Source organism: Rhinatrema bivittatum, chromosome 3 (genome assembly GCF_901001135.1).
Source record: "Rhinatrema bivittatum chromosome 3, aRhiBiv1.1, whole genome shotgun sequence".
NCBI classification, from domain to species: Eukaryota; Metazoa; Chordata; class Amphibia; order Gymnophiona; family Rhinatrematidae; genus Rhinatrema; species Rhinatrema bivittatum.
Window position 1 is genome coordinate 147176150 of NC_042617.1, and position 18628 is coordinate 147194777.

At 47.2% G+C, this 18628-nt stretch overlaps 1 protein-coding gene across 6 annotated transcripts in view; it reads right to left on the reverse strand.

Moving 5' to 3' along the window:
- Nucleotides 1-18628, reverse strand: part of LGALS8 (galectin 8) — a 214223-nt gene that overhangs the window by 39301 nt on the left and 156294 nt on the right. For all 6 annotated transcript variants that reach the window (XM_029593819.1, XM_029593820.1, XM_029593822.1 and 3 more), the window contains one exon: nucleotides 5649-5737. In XM_029593819.1, coding sequence (XP_029449679.1) covers nucleotides 5649-5737 — 89 coding nt within the window. The remainder of the gene's footprint in view (nucleotides 1-5648; nucleotides 5738-18628) is intronic.

Here is an 18628-nt window from a genome sequence, read left to right on the forward strand (position 1 = left end):
GTTGGACCGGGTTGCCAGAAGATCCATGACTGGTGTTCCAGCGGTTTACTATCAATTGGAAGGCTATGGTCGACAGTCTCCATTCCCCTGGGTCTAGATTCTCTCTGCTGAGGTAATCCACAGTGACGTTGTCTTTTGCCGCGATGTGGGCGGCCGAGATACCTTGCAGGTTTGCTTCCGCCCACGTCATTAGGGGGTCTATTTCCATGGGCACCTGTTGGCTTCTGGTTCCTCCCTGGTGGTTGATGTAGGCCAATGTTGTGGTGTTGTCCGACATGACTCTTACAGCTTCTCCTAGGAGTCTGTGACTGAACCGTAGGCAGGCTAGTCTGACTGCCTGGGCTTCCAGTCGATTGATGTTCCATCCCAACTCTTCCTTGTCCCATTGCCCCTGGGCCGTCAGTTCCTGACAGTGGGCTCCCCACCCTCACAAGCTCGCATCCGTGATGAGCAAGAGCCAGGTCGGTGGGGATAGTCTTACTCCCTTGCTCAGATGGTCTTCTTGTAGCCACCATAGGAGCTGGGTCTGAACCTCCGCCGGCAACTGGAGGCGGATGGTGTAGTCCTGGGACATCGAGTTCCATCGTGACAGTAGGGAACGTTGTAGTGGTCGCATGTGGGCCCTTGCCCATGGTACGATTTCTAGGGTTGATGTCATGAGTCCGAGGACTTGTAGGTAGTCCCATACAGTGGGGCGAGCACCGTTCAACAGTTTTCTCAACTGGTCCATCAATTTCCTTCTCCTTGTAGGGGGAAGAATGACCTTGTCCTGTTGGGTGTCGAACTGGTCTCCCAGGTATTCCACAGATTGGGAGAGCTGCAGACAGCTCTTGGTCGTGTTGACGACCCATCCAAGGTTCTCCAGGAGGTTATTGACTCTGATGGTCATCTGATGACTTTCCTATGGGGATTTTGCCCTGATCAGCCAATCGTCCAGATATGGGTGAACGAGCATTCTTTCTTTCCTCAGTGTCGCCGCCACTATGACCATGATTTTGGTGAACGTCCGAGGGGCTGTAGCTAGCCCGAAGGGTAGCGCTCGGAACTGGTAGTGATGGTCCAGGATCGCGAAGCGTACGAAGCGCTGATGATCATGATGGTCCGGGATATGCAGATAGGCTTCTGACAGGTCCAGGGAGGTCAGAAATTCTCCCGGCTGTACTGCCCTTATGACCGAGAGTAGGGTTTCCATGTGGAAGTGTGGTACCCTCAGGTAGCATTTGACCGACTTTAGGTCCAGTATGGGCCAGTACGTTCCCTTTTTCTTGGGGACGATAAAATAGATGGAATAGTGTCCAGTATTTTGCTGGTGTGTGGGCACCGGAATTATAGCCTTTAAGGCGAGCAATTTGGTTAGTGTGGTTTCCACTGCCATCCTCTTGGAAGGGGAATGGCAGGAAGATTTCACAAATTTGGAGGGATGCTGTGGAAGTCTAGAAAGTATTTCTCTTGAATGATGGTTAGGACCCACTTGTCCGACATTATCTCGACCCATCTTTGGTAGAATCGGGCAAGCCTGCCCCCTATGGCTTCTTCCTGTGGATGGGTCTGTTGATTCTCATTGTGGGGTGTGGCTGGGGCCTGGACCTGAACCAGCTCCCCTCTTGTTGTGTTTGTTCCGAAAGGACTGGCCCCTGCCTGCGGGGCGAGGTGCTTGATATGTATTCTTGTACGGTCTGAAACGCTGTGATCCTCTGATCCTGGATGTCCGGGGAGAGGAGCGTTGGCTTCTCTTGATCTTGTCCTCCAGTAACCGAGGTACTGGAGATTCGCCCCATTTGTTGGCTAACTTCTCCAGTTCGCTGCCAAACAGGAGGGTTCCTTTAAACAGCATTCTCGTGAGTTTCATCTTGGACATCGCGTCGGCTGACCAGCTTTGGAGCCAGAGTTGCCTTCTGGCTGCCACAATGGATGAGATTTCCCTGGCTAAAATGCACACCAGATCAGAGGTCGCATCCATGAGGAAGGATATTGCTGGGTCTAATGTTTCGACGGGCGTGGTTGTGTTCCTGGCCTGTGGCAAGCATGCGCGTGTCACCACGGAATAGCAGGCAGCGATCTGCAGTGACATAGCTGCTGCCTCAAATGACTGTTTATGGATGGACTCCTGACGTCTGTCTGGGGCATCCTTGAGTGCCGTTCCTCCTTCGACTGGAATGGTGGTGCGCTTTGTGGCTGCGCAGACCAAGGTGTCCACTTTGGGGAACCCCAGGAGATCTTTGGCTGACGGTTCCAGTGGGTTTAGGGCTTCTAGGGCCCATCCTCCCTTGAAACTGGCCTCCGGGGCATTTCATTCCAGGTCGATCAGCTGTTGTACGGCTTGCAGCAATGGGAAATGGCGTGAGGCCTGACGGAGCCCGACCAGAAGAGGGTTCATCTTTGGCTCCACTGAGGTGCTTGTGTCTGGGGCGGCCAGCTCCCTCAGACTCCCGGACACGAGGTCTGGTAGTTCGTCTTTGGAGAAGAAACGCATCATGGTTTGGTATGGTTCCGTTCCTGGAGGGATTTCCCCTTCCTCCAGGGAGTCTTGGTTTTCCTCCGAGGTGTCCGTGTCGCCTAAGGTTAGGCTTTTGTCCGGAGGAGGCACGTTTCTGGGAGGTCGAGAAAGGCCTGGGTGGTTTGGGTCCTCTAGTGGAGGCTGTGGCATCGGTGGTGCCGATTGCGCCTGGACAAAGGTTTGCAGACATTTAAAAAATTCCACCCAGGAAAAGGTTCCTGGGTCTACATTATGAAACTGGCCTCCGGGGCATTTCATTCCAGGTCGATCAGCTGTTGTACGGCTTGCAGCAATGGGAAATGGCTTGAGGCCACCCAGGAAATGGCGTAAGGCCACCCAGGAAAAGGTTCCTGGGTCTATATTGAACCCAGCGGCATTCCCCGAGGGCCCCGTTTGGAGGGCCGAACTGGAGATAGAGAGGTCTGGAGTGCTGTCAGTGGATCCAGATTCCTGTACTGGCTGGGGGGACACCTTGCCCTGGTTCTCCCAGAGTCGTCTTGCACTGTAGGCACAGGATAGTAGCCTCCATGCTGCACAGCTCTTATGTGGCAAGCTTGTGCTTTGGCTTTCTTGGCCAGTGGTGCCATGGTTTGTGCACAAGGGGCGTTCAAACCCGGTCTGTGCATTTATATACACGCGCCATCAGGCTTAGATATGCGCTCCGGGTGCGCCGAGGGTGTGCTTGCAGGCTGTGAAGATATGTGTGCAGGCCAGTTTGGGTGCTTACGGGGATGCGCGCCCGGTGCTGTTGAGCGTGGCGCTATGTGCCCGGCCCCCTCATGCGCATTATGGGGTAGATTTTCAAACCGCGCGAATTGGCATACTTTTGCTGGCGCATCAGGCACAAGCAAAAGTACGCGGGATTTTAGTAGATACGCGCGTAGCCACGCTCCCGGACCGCCCCGGGCCGCAACCACGCCCCCGGGCCCGCCCCCAAAACGCTGCCGACACGCCCCCAAAACGCCGCGCCGACCGGGCCCGCCCCTGACACGCCCCCCTCAGAAAACCCCGGGACTTACGCGAGTCCCGGGGCTCTGCGCGCGCCGGTAGGCCTATGTAAAATAGGCGCACCGGCGCGCAGGGCCCTGCTTGCCTAAATCTGCCCGGATTTAGGCGAGCAGGGCTCTTAAAATCCGCCCCATGTGCCCGGCTTGCTGCTGTGCGCACGGCTCAGTTAGGCGGACAGTACGGTGATCAAGGGGGGGAAATAGCGCTAGCGTCCACGCGATTAAGATGGCGACTCCCCCCCCACCACCACGGAGGGTCTCCATGTGGGAGGACCCTCAAGCCAGATCACGGTCTAGCCTGGAAGGGGCTGCTCAACCCGATGGGACAGACGCTGACGGGCGATCTGTGCAGCTATCTGAGCCTTGGAGACCGGAGACTTAAGAAAGTTTTCTACTTTACCTTGTCTCGGCACTTCCCGGTCTCATGGCGGGCGGTCTCCGGCTGCGGGGGGGGGGGATGGAAAATACCTTCACCCCCGCGCTCAGTCTTGCACTCGCTGCCTCTCAGCCACTCCCTCCTGAGGGCTAAGTCCATGCCGGAAACTGGCTGCCGGACCGAGGCTTGCCTCTGAGGGATCTCGGAAATCACCTCAGGAATTCTCGACTGGGGGATGGACCCTTATGTATCACCGCAGGAGAGCGGGGCTCGTCTTGTAGAGGTAAGATTTTGGAATTTTCTTTCTTCTTTGGGTTTGGATTTTCTAAAGCTGTGCAAGTGTGTGTACAGTCCCAAACTGCTATGGAGACGGGGAAATACTGAAGAGCAGAGCTTCCTGCAGGGGTATATGTAGGCTGACGTCAGATTGAAATCTGACTCCGTCTCCAACTGCTATCAGGAGCACACTATACCCATTGGTCCTGAATCCATCTGCTACACATTAGGAAATTGTGCATTGAGTGAAAAATAATTTTCTCCAATTTGTTTAAATGCTAACTTCATGGAGTGCCCTCTAGTCCTCCTATTAGCCAAAAGAGTAAATAACCGATCACATTTACCCATTCTAGACTACTCATGATTTTATAGACTTCTATCATATCTCCCCTCGCCGTCTCTTCTTCAAGCTGAACAGCCTTAACCTCTTTAGCCTTTCCTCATAGGGGAACCGCTCCATCCCTTTTATCATTTTGGTTGCCCTTCTCTGTACCAAAGAAGCAGAATAGAAAGGTGAAAGGCAAATGAAATAAACTAACAGGTAACATTTGCACAGAGAAGAAAAAGTTAAAGACCAATATCCTAGACACAACAAGGGCCTTTTGACTAGGTATGTTTTGTTGAAATCCATATGACAAATGGGAGTTTATTTTTACTTACATAAATGGTCTAGGGTGAAATTGAATTCTTCAGTATAATACAAACTATGCTGCAGGCTCTCGTGGACTCTCCCACTGTAATTTTGAGGGTTTTTTGTTAAATTCAAATTCCACGTATCTATGTAATGTCGGTATCCACACAATTGTATGCTTCATAACCAAATTCCCCATCCCAATTGGAGAATGAGGTTAGAGCATTCCTGTATGATCCAGCATTTGCTGATAAGGGGAGAGTACAGAGGCAAGCTTCCCTGAAGATACAGCCAAACTGAGATGACTTATACCAGTTATAAAAGCTTGGGGCCTGTTCTTTTTATAATAGTTTATGGAAAAGATGTAAGGTGTAATTAGTCAGTTTACCTATTCCTCAACCTCAGAAGACATACTTCCGCCACGTCCACATTAAAAAAAAAAACAAAAAGACTTCAGTCATGAAGGAATCTGCGGAGAAATGTACGAACAGCAGCCCCCTACCCTCACAAATAATGTTCAGATGGCGGACAGTTTATACCCTTTTTAAATGCTCTTTCATCCAATACACTTAATTAACAGTGACCAGCAGCAAGCTGAGAACATTCATGGTTTGTGATGAAGCCAACCATATACCTTTACTATCTTCTGCTTCAATAATGATCTCAAATCTCATTTCAAAATCATAATATTTAGGAAAAAAAATGCATGCTTAAGCAGCAGGAGCTCAAATAGCACACTACATTGTGCTTCTATACGATTTTTTAATATGTTGATAGCTATGAACTGTTATGCAGACCTGTAATCCTTTAGCCCACAACCTAGCTAAGAAAGTGAAGTGAGGCAGAAGTCAATTATTATACCTATCAGCATCCTGGGAAACGCTTCCATGGATCACCACCATCTCTCCAGCATTCAGACCTCCATGAATTGTTCCCACATAAGGGACCACCTAAGAAAAAAAAAAGAATCCATCCAAATTAAAACACAAATTGGGGTACATTTTAACAGAGAGCGCGCGCACGAACAAACGTACACTGGATTTTATAAGATACGCCCCCTGGCCACGCCCCCAACCGCCCCTTTTTGCAAGCCCTGGGACTTACGCATGTCCCAGGGCTTGTGTGCGCCGCCGAGCCTATGCAAAATAGGCTTGACACGCGCAGGGGGGGTTTTAAAAGGGTTACGCGCATACCTTATGCACGTAACTCTTTTAAAATCCGGCCCAAATTGTGTAAGAAAATGTAATCATTCACTTGATCTGATCAAAAACAGAAATGTTGGGCCTTTGAGGGTGCTTTTCTCACACAAAGGGCTCAAGTTGGCCAATTCCTGGATGTAGCATACTTTTAGTAGCATAATAATTTGGTCTGGAAAGAGATTTTTAAGTCTCACCAAGGAGAGTTCTACATATGATCACACACTGCTTGTGTCTCATATTTGATCTTGACCCCAAATCTAAATTTGTCAATCAGAAACACAGTTACAAGACAAAAAGAATACAAGATCTGTTATATTGGGTGAGACTAAAGGTTCATCTAGCCCAGCAACCTGTCTCCTGCAATAGCAAGCAGCAGGTGCATTTTTTATATTTGATAGAATTGCTTACAGAAACAGAAAAAGCATAAATAAGATTAGGAACAATTCCTTGAGCACAGTATTTTAATTTGTTAAAAAATAAAGACCACTGGCAGTGATTGTTCGATATGGATGTCAGGTCAAATACATTATTTATGTTCTCCAAAACTGGCTTCTAGTTGATATGAAAGTTAGTTTGATCAAGGACTGCCCTCATTCTTAGAAACGTCACTCCAGTGGTTTATACAGAAATCTTGTCATGATTCTAGACAAAATGACAGTGTTTCCAAACCCTCTCCTGGAGGCCCACTTATCCAGTCGGATTTTCAAGATTGCCACAATGAGTATGCATGAGATAAATTTGCATACACTGGAAGTATGCAAATCTCTCTCACAATCAATATGCATGAGAGAGATTTGCATACTTCCAGTGTATGCAAATGTATCTCATGCATACTCATTGTGGCAATCTTGAAAATCCAACTGGATAGTTGTGCCTCCAAGAGAGGGTTTGTAAACGTTGTCCTATGGTTTTAAACACCTGGTTCTGTGTTTCAAGAACTCTACAAAAATCTTTAGCCTGCTAAATATGGCGCAGAATTCATTTAAAAAAACAGACTGCAGCAAAATGGCAAATATATTTGCATAGGGCTTGATAAATTTGGCATGATGTACAATACAAACACACTTTACTTTGGTTATTTCCTCAATGCTGAGCCCTATGGGCCTTATTCAAAGATTTCTTCCGTAAGGGGGGAATATTACTTTCCAATTAAGGACCTTTGATACATAAGCCCTGTGAGTTTTAGAAGCAATTAAATTGTTTCTTCTTCATCTCTCAATGTGGCGCTAAAGAAATTCCCATATTGACATTTAGGGCCTGATTGCATAAGCTTTTTTCCCCATAGACACAGAATGGCAGAAAAGCCTTAGAAAACCAGACTTTTAATTGCAATCATGCAAGAACAAAATGTGGCAAAAATGTCAGTTCCCTGTACATACCTGGATCAGTCCAAACCATGGTTTATGCCTCCCTTCCAGCAAGTGGAGACCTCCTGCATCCCTTCAGTATTTCTGTCTCCAGCAGATGGAGGTGGTGCAAGCCCTGCAGTCTTGCCCTGTTTCTGGGGTTAGGCTATCCCTTAAATTGAACTAAAATTGAACTAGCTATACGTTCTGAATCAAGCAAGTTAAAAAAAAAAAAAGAGACAGTTCTTCAGCTGAGAGATGTTTTCTCTATCCTCCTGACCTAGAGGGTTATTAGATCCTGCGGGGTCATCCTCTCTGGTGGCAGGTTAAAGGAGCCATGGAGCTCCAGGCAGATAAGAAGCAGGATAAGTGATTACTGGTGGTCCAGTTCCTCTCTTACCCCGGACTGCTTTGGTTTAAAAAAATAAATAAATTCTTTTTTGGTCAGTTACGATCCAGGCCCCTGCCCATCGAAATCGCTGTGTTTTTGACGAATTTCGACGCTTTTTCGCATTCTTTGGGTCGTTTTTCTCCCCCTACGATGCTGCGGCCATCTTTGTGTGTAGCATGTGGTGAATCCACCGCACGGCTTTCTAGAGCTGGGATTTGCTCCCCATGCTTACCTAGTGGGGAAGGCAGCTCCTTTTCAGGGTCTGCAGCATTGCCCAAGCCTCGAGGGCCTTCCAAACGCCCTGCTCAGCGAGATTTCAGTGCTGATCCCTTTTCCCTCAGTGCAGGGACAGCAGCCATCTTAAGCACATGTGCAGCAGCTCAGGCTGATGCTATGGGGGAGGGGCTGTTTCTCGCCTGATTCTTTTTCTTTAGATTTTGTCCTCCTTATGCACAAAGTATTTTTGGCTTCCAGGTCTCCGCAAGCTGCTGCTTTGCCTGTGAGACCTGTGCAGGGATGGGCTCCCAAGGTAGCCAAGCGCACGAACGGACCCGCATCTTTACGGGTAGCCAAGTTAAAAGGTGCTGTGGCTTCAGATGGCTCTGCCACCCTGGTGGTGCCGGGACATGCGGCGGCTGATGCGGGGGGGCGGTTTGGATGAGGATCAGGGGAAACAGAATCCCCTGAATGGCGATGGCCCTAAGGTGGTCCGCCTGTTTCAGAGAGAGGAATTAGAGCCTGCAGTCCTGCAGTTATTTCAGAGCTCGGGGTGGAGCTCCTCCCGCTTCCTCCGCCACAGGACTTGGTGGACCGAGTCCTAGCGGGATTTCGAACGCAGTCCCGGGTTTTTCTGGTTCATGCCATGCTGCAGCAGCTGATGACCAGGGAGTAGGATGTTCCGGATGCTAGTCTGTGGGTTGGATGAGCCATGGATAAGCTTTATCCCTTAGTGGATGATTTTTTGGATCTATTGAGGTCTCCTAAGATGGACGGTTCGGTTTCGGTGGTTGCCAAAAGAACCTTGATCCTGGTAGTAAGCTCGACAGCTCTCAAGGGCCTGCAACACCGAAAGTTGGAAGTGCTGCTCAAACGCATTTTTGAGGTGTTGACCCTGGATATCCGGGTGACTGTGTGTAACAGTTATATGCTGCGTGCGAGCCTGCGCTGGGTACAGCAATTGCTCACGTCTTGGGATGACCTCTCTCCGGCGGAGTCTGAGCAGGTGCAGCATTTGGAAGCTGCAGTGGCATATGGGGCAGATGCACTACATGACCTAATCCGCACTTCTTCTCGTATTCTGTCATCGTCGGTGTTGGCAAGAAGGCTTTTGTGGCTCTGGAACTGGTCAGCTGATGTTTCCTACAAGGCCCAGCTTGCTACTATGCCGGTTAAAGGAGGTTTTTTGTTCGGGGAGGATCTGCAGCAGTTGATCACGTCCCTGGGGAGAACAAAGTTCACAAATTGCCAGAGGACAGACCAAAACCCTCCAGAGGTTTTCCTTCATCCTGCTCTCGTTTTCGGGGAGAGCGGAGATTTTGGAAGAACATGCAGCAAGCAGCTAGTCCATGGCAAGCAGTACTCAGGAACCAAGCCTGGTCTTCGACCTTTAGGGGGCGTAAAATCTTCTGAGAGGGTGGTGCCTCCTCCTCTCCCGCCTCCACAAATACACAATGAGATGGGGCCAGCCTATCCCTCGATCCCTCAAGTAGGAGGTCGCCTGTCCCGATTTTATGAGGTGTGGGCCAACATTACTTCCGATCAGTGGGTGCTACGTATAATCGAACGAGGTTACACTTTGGAATTTGCTTGGCCTCTAAGAAACTTCTACTTAATATCTCCTTGCGGCCCACAAGTCAAACGGCAGATTGTTCGTCAGACTCTCGAGCGCCTATTGGCTCTGGGAGCGGAGAAGCCGGTCTCCCCATGGCACTGGGAGAAAGGGAGGGTACTCCATTTACTTTGCAGTTCCAAAGAAAGAGGGGTCCTTCCGCCCAATTTTGGACCTCAAGACGGTAAACAAGTCTCTCAAGGTGCCACACTTTCGTATGGGGTCCCTGCGATCTGTCATTGCAGTGGTACGCAAGGGGGAATTCCTGGCCTCTCTTGATCTGATGGAGGCCTACTTGCACATTCCCATACGTGAAGATCATCAAAAGTGTCTTCGATTTATGATCCTGGGAATGCATTACCAATTCTATACTCTACCCTTTGGGCTCGCGACTGTGCCCCGGACGTTCACCAAGGTCATGGTGGTTGTAGCAGCGTTTCTCCGGAGGTAAGGCCTGCTTATTCACCCATGCCTGGACGATAGGCTTATCAGGGCAAAGTCCAGGGTTGGCTGTGTGGAGGCAGTCCTCAAGTTGACCACTCTTTTGGAAACCCTCGGTTGGGTCATCAATCAGGCCAAGAGCAACCTAGTTCCCTCTCAGTCATTGGAATTTCTGGGAGCTGGGTTCAACATGGCAGTCAGGAAAGTTTTTCTTCAAAAGGACCGGAGAAACAAACTGATGGACCAAGTTCAGCGATTGTTGGATCTTCCCTTGCCCAAGGCCTGGGACTACCTTCAGGTGCTCGGTTCGATGGCATCCACTCTGGAGGTGGTTCCTTGGGCTTTCCCTCATATGAGACCGTTACAACGAGCATTACTTTCCCATTGGGATCCCAAGTCGGAGAATTTTCAGTTCCTTCTACCACTCACCGATCACGCCAAGTCCAGTATTGGGTGGTGGCTTTGCCCGCACAACCTGTCTCGAGGAATGGATCTGGAGATTCCGAGATGGACAGTGGTGACTACGGAAGCCAGCCTCTCCGGCTGGGGATCTGTCTCCCAATATCATTCTGTGCTGGGCAATTGGTCCCTGGAGGAGTCCGGATGGTCGATCAATCGCCTAGAGAACAGAGCGGTTCGCTTGGCTTTGCAACACTTTCTTCCACACTTACGCCATCAGGCAATTTGCGTCCTCTCTGACAATAGTGGCCTATATCAATCATCAAGGAGGCACCAGAAGCCAAGCTGTAGCTGACTAGGCAGAACGGCTCATGGATTGGGCAGAGCAAAGTCTGGCAATAATAGCGGCCTCTCACATTTTATTTATTTATTTATTTATTTATTTATTTTATATACCGGCAACCGTTTGCACATCGTGCCGGTTTACAAGTAACTTATAACAAGGAATATATAGGCGAGGCCTTTACAAAGAACAATATGTAACACAGTAACAAAGCAGATAACTAAATAACTTGGGGAAGGAGGGATAGATACAACAAGGGGGGGTGGGGGAGGGAGAGAACAGATACATAAGGATAAGATATATACATGGATTTGAGGAGCAGATGGTATGTACACTGGTTATATATGGAGTTATATAAGTGCAGATAAAAACAGACACATTATTTTAAAGTAAGGGTTGAATGAAGTGTTTGAAGTTCTTAGAGGGAAAGGGGGTTAAGTGTAGGGTGGGCAACATACAAGCAGACGTTCTAAATTGCAGGCGCATAGATCCCAGAGTGGGAACTCTCGGACCAGGCAATGGATCTCATTTCTCGCAGATGGGGGGACTCCTCATCTGGACTTGATGGCAACGCGGGACAATGCCAAGGCTCCTCGCTTCTTCAGTCGCAGGAGACATCACGGCACAGAGGGGGTTGACACATTAGTGCTTCCCTGGCCAACCTCAGTTCTCCTGTATGTGTTCCCTCCTTGGCCTCTAGTGGACAAGGTGCTTCGCAGGATAGAGGTCCACCCTGGGAGGGTAATCCTGGTAGCTCCAGAGTGGCCCTGACATCCGTGGTTTGCGGATCTCATCAATCTGGCTGTGAACGGACCTCTGCGACTCGGACATCTTCCACATCTTCTCCGTCAAGGTCCTATATATTTCGACCAGGCAGCTCGCTTTTGTCTAGCGGCCTGGCTTTTGAAAGGAGGAGATTGAGAAAGAAAGGATATTCTGAGGCAGTTATCACTACATTGCTGCTAGCCAAAAAAGGCATCTACCTCTCTCTCTTACAGTAGAGTGCGGAGAGGGTTTGAGACATGGTGTCGGGAGCAAGAAATCCTTTCCAGACACGCTACGACTGTTCAGAAAAGTTTTTTGCAAAATGGTTTGGCCAAGGGCTTGTCCTTTAATTCCCTTTGGGTGCAGATAGCGGCCCTAGGCAATCTGGTTGGTAGCTCGGTGGCGTAACATCCTGATATGGTACGTTTCCTCAGAGGAGTAAGACATTTGAAGCCCCCCGTCCGTCTGATATGTCCGTCATGGAGTCTTAGTTTGGTTCTTCGTTGAGCCCCTTAAGTCAGTAACGTTGAACGACCTCACCCTGAAGACAGTGTTTTTTGTGGCCATGTGCTCAGCTCACAGAATTTCGGAGTTGGAAGCGCTTTCTTGTAGGGAACAGTCCTTGAGAATCTCTCACTCGGGGGTATCTCTTCAAACGGTACCGTCGTTCTTGCCCAAAGTGATATCTTCCTTTCATTTAAGCCAGTCGGTTGAGCTTCCAGCTTTTCCTGATTTAGCGAACACTGTACAACACGCTCGTGAGCTTCATAGGCTAGATGTTAGACGTGCTTTGCTGCGTTATTTGGAAGTCACAAATTCTTTACGACTCTATGATCATTTGTTTGTCCTTTGGAGTGGTCCCAAGAGAGGTCAAAAGGCTTCTAATACAACGATTGCTCGATGGTTGAAAGAAGCCATTTCGTCTGCATACCTTTGTAAAGGATGACCGATTCCTGAGGGTCTGAAGGCCCTATTCACTTTCAAGCAGCTTCTTGGGCCGAATGTCAGTTGGTATCACCTCAGGAGATCTGCAGAGCCACTAATTGGAAGACGCTCCATGCATTTGTTCGCCACTACCGTTTGGATGTTCAAGCGCCCGGAGATTTTGGCAGTGGCGTGCCGCGCGCGGTACTCACGAGGTCCCACCTGGTTTAGGGAAGCTTTGGTACATCCCATGGTTTGGACTGATCTGAGTATGTACAGAAAAAAGAAAATTGGTTCTTACCTGATAATTTTCATTCCTGTAGTACCACGGATCAGTCCAAACACCCGCCCAAAGACTAGGAGTGGGTAACAGGGAAATTTCTGCAGTCCGCGCACGCATGTTCCAGTTATGTTATTGCAGCATACTAAGAATGAAAGCTACAGTTTACATGTTTATATGTTCATGTTTACAGTTATGTTCTTGCTTGATTCATTGCTAGTCCTTTTCTGCTTTGATAATCTAAATACTGAAGGGATGCAGGAGGCACACCAGGTTAAGTGAGGGTGCCTTTCAAGTTTTCTGTCTCCACCTGCTGGAAGGGAGGCATAACCCATGGTTTGGACTGATCTGTGGTACTACAGGAATGAACATTATCAGGTAAGAACCAATTTTCTTTTCTGCACTGTTGGCTGTGACCTGCTTTGAACTTCTGCTGGATTGCCTGAAATAACTGCTCATCCAAGCAATTTGCGGACAAATATTTCTTTATCACATCTGTTGCTTCATAGACCATGACACAATTCAATACCCTTGAGGCACTAGGGTTATCGAGCGCTTAAATTCAGGAAGGCCAAAAATTCTATGCAGCAACCAAGACACCTTTCTCTGCTGTCTACTATCAAGCTGCCACAATTCCACCAGCAGGCCCATCCAGTCTTCTTATATGGAGAGCCCCATCTAGGTGGTAGCCTTCAATTTATCTTGGTCTGGTTTGGTTGGGCCCCTGCATCCTCATCCCTAAGAGAGAGACTAATCGGCTGGGTATTTCCAAGAGACCCACATGGGCCACTATTAGATACAGGATAATGGGATCAGTAGACCACTGGTCTAAACCACCATGACACCTCTTATGATCTTATGCTCTTTCTGAATAAGTTATTGATCAGCCTCACCTGGGCACACCAATTTTTATTTTTCTATTCAGCCAAACCCAACACAAGTTGTTCTAGGACACTTAATGAATTCTCTATTTGCAGATATTCTCGCCAACGCCACCATTTCCTTTACCTTAATTTCTTTCTGAATGCATAGTCACTCCCCTGTCACATGCGTCTCCCTTCTACTAATTTTGCAAGTGTCAATCTCTAAATAGCTTCCTTCACGGTATAATTATCACTCCTTTATCTACACAATGTTACTACTGTATCTATACTTAATCGGTATGTAATTTGTAATTGTAACTCAATTTTAACAATATTTCTATATGTTTTAGTCATTTAATCTGTTTGAAAGCACTGTGTTTATATTTGCAATTTAATCTAAACAATTTTTTTATATGTTTTATTTGTTTTAATGTGTTTGAAAGCCTCGGGTTCATTCCAAAACCCATAGAGAGTTACCTCATTATTGTTTTATGGAATCGCTTTGTTTAAACTGTTCTATGTAAACCAGAGCATTTTATACGCTCATTGACATTTCTGTTTCATGTAAACCGGATTGATTTGTATCCCTACAAGAATTTCGGTATAGAAAAATTCTAAATAAATAAATAGGAGGTAGATTCCAATGTAATATAACATAAATCCTTTGAAATCCATAAGTAACCATAAAAAAGATAACTCAATCAAACATGAAAGAAACTAAGGAAAGACCAAATGCTACAGGAATCATATCATTTATTTATTTTTAACTTTTATATACTGATGTTCCTACATAGGATACATATCACACCGGTTTACATAGGAACTAAACTGTCGCCATGGGGCGGGTACAAGGAACAAGTAGTACAATTGAATTATAATATAGTAAATAAAAACATAGGGCTATACATGATATCACTTCAAATAAATTTTTGGTGAACGCAATAATTACAGGAAAACTGGAGTAACTGATGGATAACGGGTAGAGCTAACACAAGCTAGCAGGCAAGTTAAAAGGAAAGAAAAAATAATGCATTAAGAACGACTAACTTATAGGTTCATTAAGGGACTAAGTAACTTCTACCTGCGTGTTGAGCAGCAGCTAGCTTACGGAAATAATGTAGTCCCTGGCTCACGGAGTAGTTAAAGAGCTAGGGGATATCCGGAATGCAGGTTTAGTTAAGAGGGCTCAGAGTCAATAAGCTAGTCTGTAGTTGGACATGACTAGGGGGGGCCTCAGTGAGAGATTATCTCTCCGAAGGCCTGGCTGAAAAGCCATGTTTTCAGTTTCTTTTTGAAAACCAGAGGGCAGGGTTCTTGGCGGAGGTCTGGAGGGAGCGAGTTCCAAAGGGGAGGACGAGCTCTAGAAAGGGCACACTTCCTTAATGCGGTTTTAGCAGGTGGAGGAGTGGTTTCAGTTTTCTTAGTACCTGCAGTTTGAAGAAGCATTCTTTGGTGGTGTTATTTACGAATTTTTTTTAGGTTAAGCTGGTTGTCAAGCAGAACACCTAGGTCTCTCACATGTGGTGAGTGATTAACTGATGTTTTGGTTAGTTGGGAAGAACTTGGGGAGTTGAGAAGAACGTTGTTGTTGTCATGAGCTATTAGAAGGATCTCTATCTTGTTGGTATTGAGGACGAGGTTGAGGCTGGTGAGAAGAAGGTTGATTGATTGAAGGCAGCTATTCCAATGGGACCATGTTTTGTGAAGAGACTCTGTGATAGGGATGAGAATCTGGATGTCGTCCGCATAGAGGTAGTGAGTTAGCTTTAGGTTAGAGAGTAAATGGCAGAGCGGGAGGAGGTAGATGTTGAATAGAGTGGGTGAGAGAGAAGATCCCTGGGAGACTCCCAGGTTGGATCTGACTGGATGCAATTCTTTATTGTTGATCCTCACCTTGAAGAACCTGACTTCAAGGAAGGATTTGAACCAATTGAGTGTCGTTCCCTTGATGCCAATGTCTGCAAGTCGCTGTAATAAGATAGTGTGGTTCACGGTGTCGAAAGCCACGGATAGATCCAGAAGAGTGAGTAAATATGGTTGTCCTTTTTCCAAATTTAGGAGGATGGTGTCCGAGAGAGAAGTTAGTAGTGATTCCGTGTTTAGCGCCTTGCAGAAGCCAAACTGTGTAGGGGCAAGAATATCATTTTCTTCCAGATATTCAGAAAGTTATTTGTTTACAATTTTTTCCATGAGTTTGGCGATCATCGGCAAATTTGCTATGGGGCGGAAGTTGGCTGGGTCTGATGGTGATAGGTTGGTTTTTTTTAATAGAGGTTTAAGCATTGCAAGTTTTAGTTGGTCTGGAACAAGCCCTTGAGCAAGGGAGCAGTTTATGACGTCTGCTATAGACTTAGCAATGATATTCAGAATGGTGAAGAGCAGGTTGGATGGTATGTGGTTTGACGGGTGTGAAGAGGGTTTAAGTTTCTTGAGAATGTTTTCTATTTCTGGTGAAGACGTAAACTCAAAGGAAACTAGTGATGCATTTCGTTGGGGACAGGTGGTGAGTGTGGGAGGGGGCTGAGGAATGGGCGCCGTGAAGGGCACGATAAGGATGGCAATTTTATTCTCAAAGTAGTTGGCTAATTCCTTGGCTTTACTGGTGGCTTGGTCATCTGGAATGAGAGGTGTAGACGGTTTGGTGAGGGCTGATACGTAAGAGAACAGAGCTTTGGAGTCAAAAATGAAGTGATAGATCTTTTTTGAGAAGAAATCTTTCTTTGTTCTGTGGATGGCATTACTGTAGGCATTTAGGAGGGATTTGTAGGCAGCTAGGGTTGTGGTGGAGGGGTTTTTATGCCATCTATGTTCTTTACTTCTTAGGTCTTGCTTGAGGGACTTCAATTCAGGTGTGAACCATGGTTTCCTGTTGTCCCGAGCAGGATGTAGTGTTTTAGTGATCGTTGGACAGGTTCGTTCGGCTACTTTGCTGGTGATGTTGATCCAGGATGAGGTCGCTGTATTGGCGTCAGAGAGGTCGAGTTGAACTAGTTCATTGCAGAGCTGCATGCTAAGGAGTTCTATGGAACAGGGTTTCCTGAATGTTACAGAGGTTTTAGGGAAGGCATGGGGAGGGTGTTCCTTAATCTCTAGGACCGTGGAGATGATCTGGTGGTCCGACCAGGGGACTGGAGAGCATATTGGGTTGGCAGATAGTGAGATGCCCTTGTTTATAAAAATGAGGTCTAAAGTGTGGCCCGCTTTGTGGGTCGGGCTGTTACAATTTGTCTGAATCCCATGTGGCTGAGTGCGGCGAGCAGAGTTTAGCAGTTTGAGGAATATGGCAGGGCGTCCACGTCAGGTTAAAGTCTCCCATCAGGATGGCTGGTTTGTCCGCATTGAAGTGTTTTGCGATGAATTCGATAACAGGAGAAGAGTCGGATTCTAGTATTCCTGGAGGTGCGTAAATTAAACCGATTTGAAGAAACTTTGATTTAAAGAAGGCTAATTCCAGATTGGCTGTAGCATTTGAGAGATGCAGAGTTAGGCCTAGCCCTTTTTTTGCAGCTAAGAGCAGCCCTCCTCCTCTTTATTTTGAGTCTGGGACTTGAGTCATAGTGGAAACTAAAAAGTATCCCCAACTTTTCAAGTCTGACTACTAAAAACAGGCTTATTTAGCGAGAAGAAATGTCTGGGTCCTCCTAAAAGCTAAAAAATCCAGCACTGCTCTGAAGGCCAGAGGTAGGTGTATTCCACATCGTGGGACCAATGAAAAAGAAAGAATGTGTACCTTGTAGGTTTTATTAATATTACCTCTCCCTTCCATCAGTTTCTTTCTGTTGCTTGGCTTTCCATCAAATCTCCACAGGACTATAATTCCCAGCGGCCACTTGTTCCTGCCCTTCTTTTTCTTAAAGCAGCAGTACTACCCTTTCTCCTCTAGCATTTTCTTGACAGTGCCCTCTCTCTCTCTCTAATTGGCTACTTTGTTCCCATCTCTACACTGTTTCCAGCTGCACAAGGTACTAACCTCATCACATTAGCATTCAGGATAATCACGAGACGTCTGACTACGCATTACTGAGCCAACACTTAGTAGCATTCTGTTTATATGACCGCGTTTATCCCGGGCCATTTTATTTAGCTTTTATGTTCTATTTCTGAGAAGCTCTGTTTATCTCCTGAGTACTCCTGGTCCCTACTGCTCCACTTTAGGGCCCAGCTGGCTGCTGCTCCTCCTGGCCCCTTACACTCTGCTTTCTGACCTGGATGCGGGCGCTGCTGCTACTTCCTGTCCTTCTTTCTGGCAGAAGGTGCCAGGTACCGGATTGTAGGCACTAAGGCGACCTGGCAACTGGGGTATTTCTCAGCTCTGCTGCAGCACAAACGGAAACCTGCTGCATCTGTGACAACCCAGGCCGGGTACGCAAGGGGGTGGGGGACGGCAGCAGTAACCACCGCAGCTCAGGTCATACAATGGACTAGGATTGTAAAGTGACCTGGTGATGGCAAAAGGAGCCCGCCCTGGACTGGAAAATGATGTGGCAGCAAAAGGGCCCTGTTTACAACTTTTGTTTGCGGGTTCTTTCTGTGATATCATTTTCTGATACTGTAAGAAATGTGGGGATTCAATTTGAGTCAGCATATACTTTTCACTCTCAGATGAAGGTGGCAGTGATATCTGGGTTTTTCAAATTAAGGAAACTAGAAAGAGTAAAGTATGACCTGGGTAAATGCAATTTCAGGTCAGTTATCCAATCCTTTGTGTTGATGACAATTGATTACTGCAATACACTACATATTGGTTTTGCCAGGCTGTCAGCTGAGAGCTATGCAAAAATATTATTCAATGTGGCAGTGAAATTGATTCTGGCTGCCCTCTTAGGGAACATATCTCCTCAGTGTTGCAAACTCTTCACTGGCTTCTGATGGAAGGGAGGATAAAGTTTAAGTTCTTGACGTTAGTGTTTCATGAAGATGACCCCACTGATCTGAAAATCCTACTTGATTGGTACCATCTGTCTTGCTCCCTGTGGTCTGCAAGTTCACAGCTGTTAACAGTACCCAGTATTACAGCTGTGCAACTAAGAGACTTGCACCCAGGCCTTCTCTAGAATAGTCC